Source organism: Tripterygium wilfordii, chromosome 14 (assembly GCF_013401445.1).
Source record: "Tripterygium wilfordii isolate XIE 37 chromosome 14, ASM1340144v1, whole genome shotgun sequence".
In the NCBI taxonomy this organism is placed as follows: Eukaryota; Viridiplantae; Streptophyta; class Magnoliopsida; order Celastrales; family Celastraceae; genus Tripterygium; species Tripterygium wilfordii.
In genome coordinates, this window is record NC_052245.1 from 10,393,540 (window position 1) to 10,394,807 (window position 1,268).

The 1,268-nt window shown below is 50.5% G+C and overlaps 1 protein-coding gene across 1 annotated transcript; it reads left to right on the forward strand.

Annotated features, from left to right (window-relative positions):
- On the forward strand, positions 1-693 carry LOC120014224. The gene has a single exon (XM_038866142.1). It carries the CDS (start codon positions 1-3, stop codon positions 691-693), a length of 693 nt encoding a protein of 230 aa, XP_038722070.1.
- Positions 694-1,268: the final 575 nt, after the last annotated feature.

Here is a 1,268-nt window from a genome sequence, read left to right on the forward strand (position 1 = left end):
ATGACAGACGATGATTCTCAGTCCGCTGTTCTTGCGGCAATCACAGCTCTCACAGCTCGCTTGGACGCTCAGAGTTTGGCGATTCAAGAGCTGAATGAACGTATGGCTCAAGCCCCAGTTCTGCCGCAGCCTCCAGCTCCTGTTTTAGCACCCCCTGTTTTTGATCGGGGCAGAGTTGAACCAGCCGGGAATGGCGGAGGAAACCATCGGAACCCGAGACTTGATTTTCCTAAGTTTTCCGGCACTGATCCAGCAGTTTGGCTCCAAAGGGCCAATCAGTTTTTTGCTTATTATCAGACTCCTCAAGGGCAGAAGGTTCTTATTGCCTCGTATTATATGGAGGGCAGAGCGGCAGTCTGGACCCAAGAGTTCCAGAATTCTGGTATCATACCATCCTGGACGGACTTCGTTAGCGCCTTACAGACCCGTTTCGGTCCGGGTTTATTTGAGGACCCAATGGAGGAATTGATGCGTCTGCGACAGGTAGGCACCGTGGATGATTATATTTTGAAGTTTGAAGAGCTGGTGGTGAAAATTCAGGGGCTAACTGAGGCCCATAAACTGAGTTGTTTCTTGGGTGGTCTGAAAGAGGAGATTCGGTTGCCGGTTAAAATGTTGATGCCACAATCGATTCTGGCGGCCCAAGCATTGGCAAGGATGCAAGAGGAGACTTTGCAAGCAACTAAACACTAGTTTCGTGAAAACCAGCTAGGCAATTTGCCACATCATCATCGGGAACCCACTATGGTCCAACCTCCACCACTTCCGCTGCCTACTCAAGGTCTGCCGGCTCCCACTACGGTCCTGTCTCTCCCATACCCTGGGTATGGAATGTCGGCGGCCTCACCGGTGACATCTTCTGTGACACCCTCGTATTCGAGCTCGTCGGAACCACAAAAATCGAGTCTCGCTCCGAAAGGGGTTTCTATACAACGCATCACGGACCAGCAAATGAGGGAGAAAAGACGTAAAGGGTTGTGTTATAGTTGTGATTCCAAGTGGTCCCCAAACCACCAATGCCCAAATCCCAAACTATTTTATCTGGATGTCCAAGAGGAGACTCAAACAGTGGAAGATGGGAATTCCCAGTCAGTTTTTTCGCTTACTAATGGAGACCGGGAGGGTCAGACCAGTACAGCTGCAGGGCTCTCTAGCCCAACCCCTGAAATATCCTTACATGCCCTGTCAGGCTCACCAGCTCCGCGCACTATGAGGGTGATTGGCAAGATTGGGAAATATCAGTTTGTAGTGCTGATTGATACTGGGTC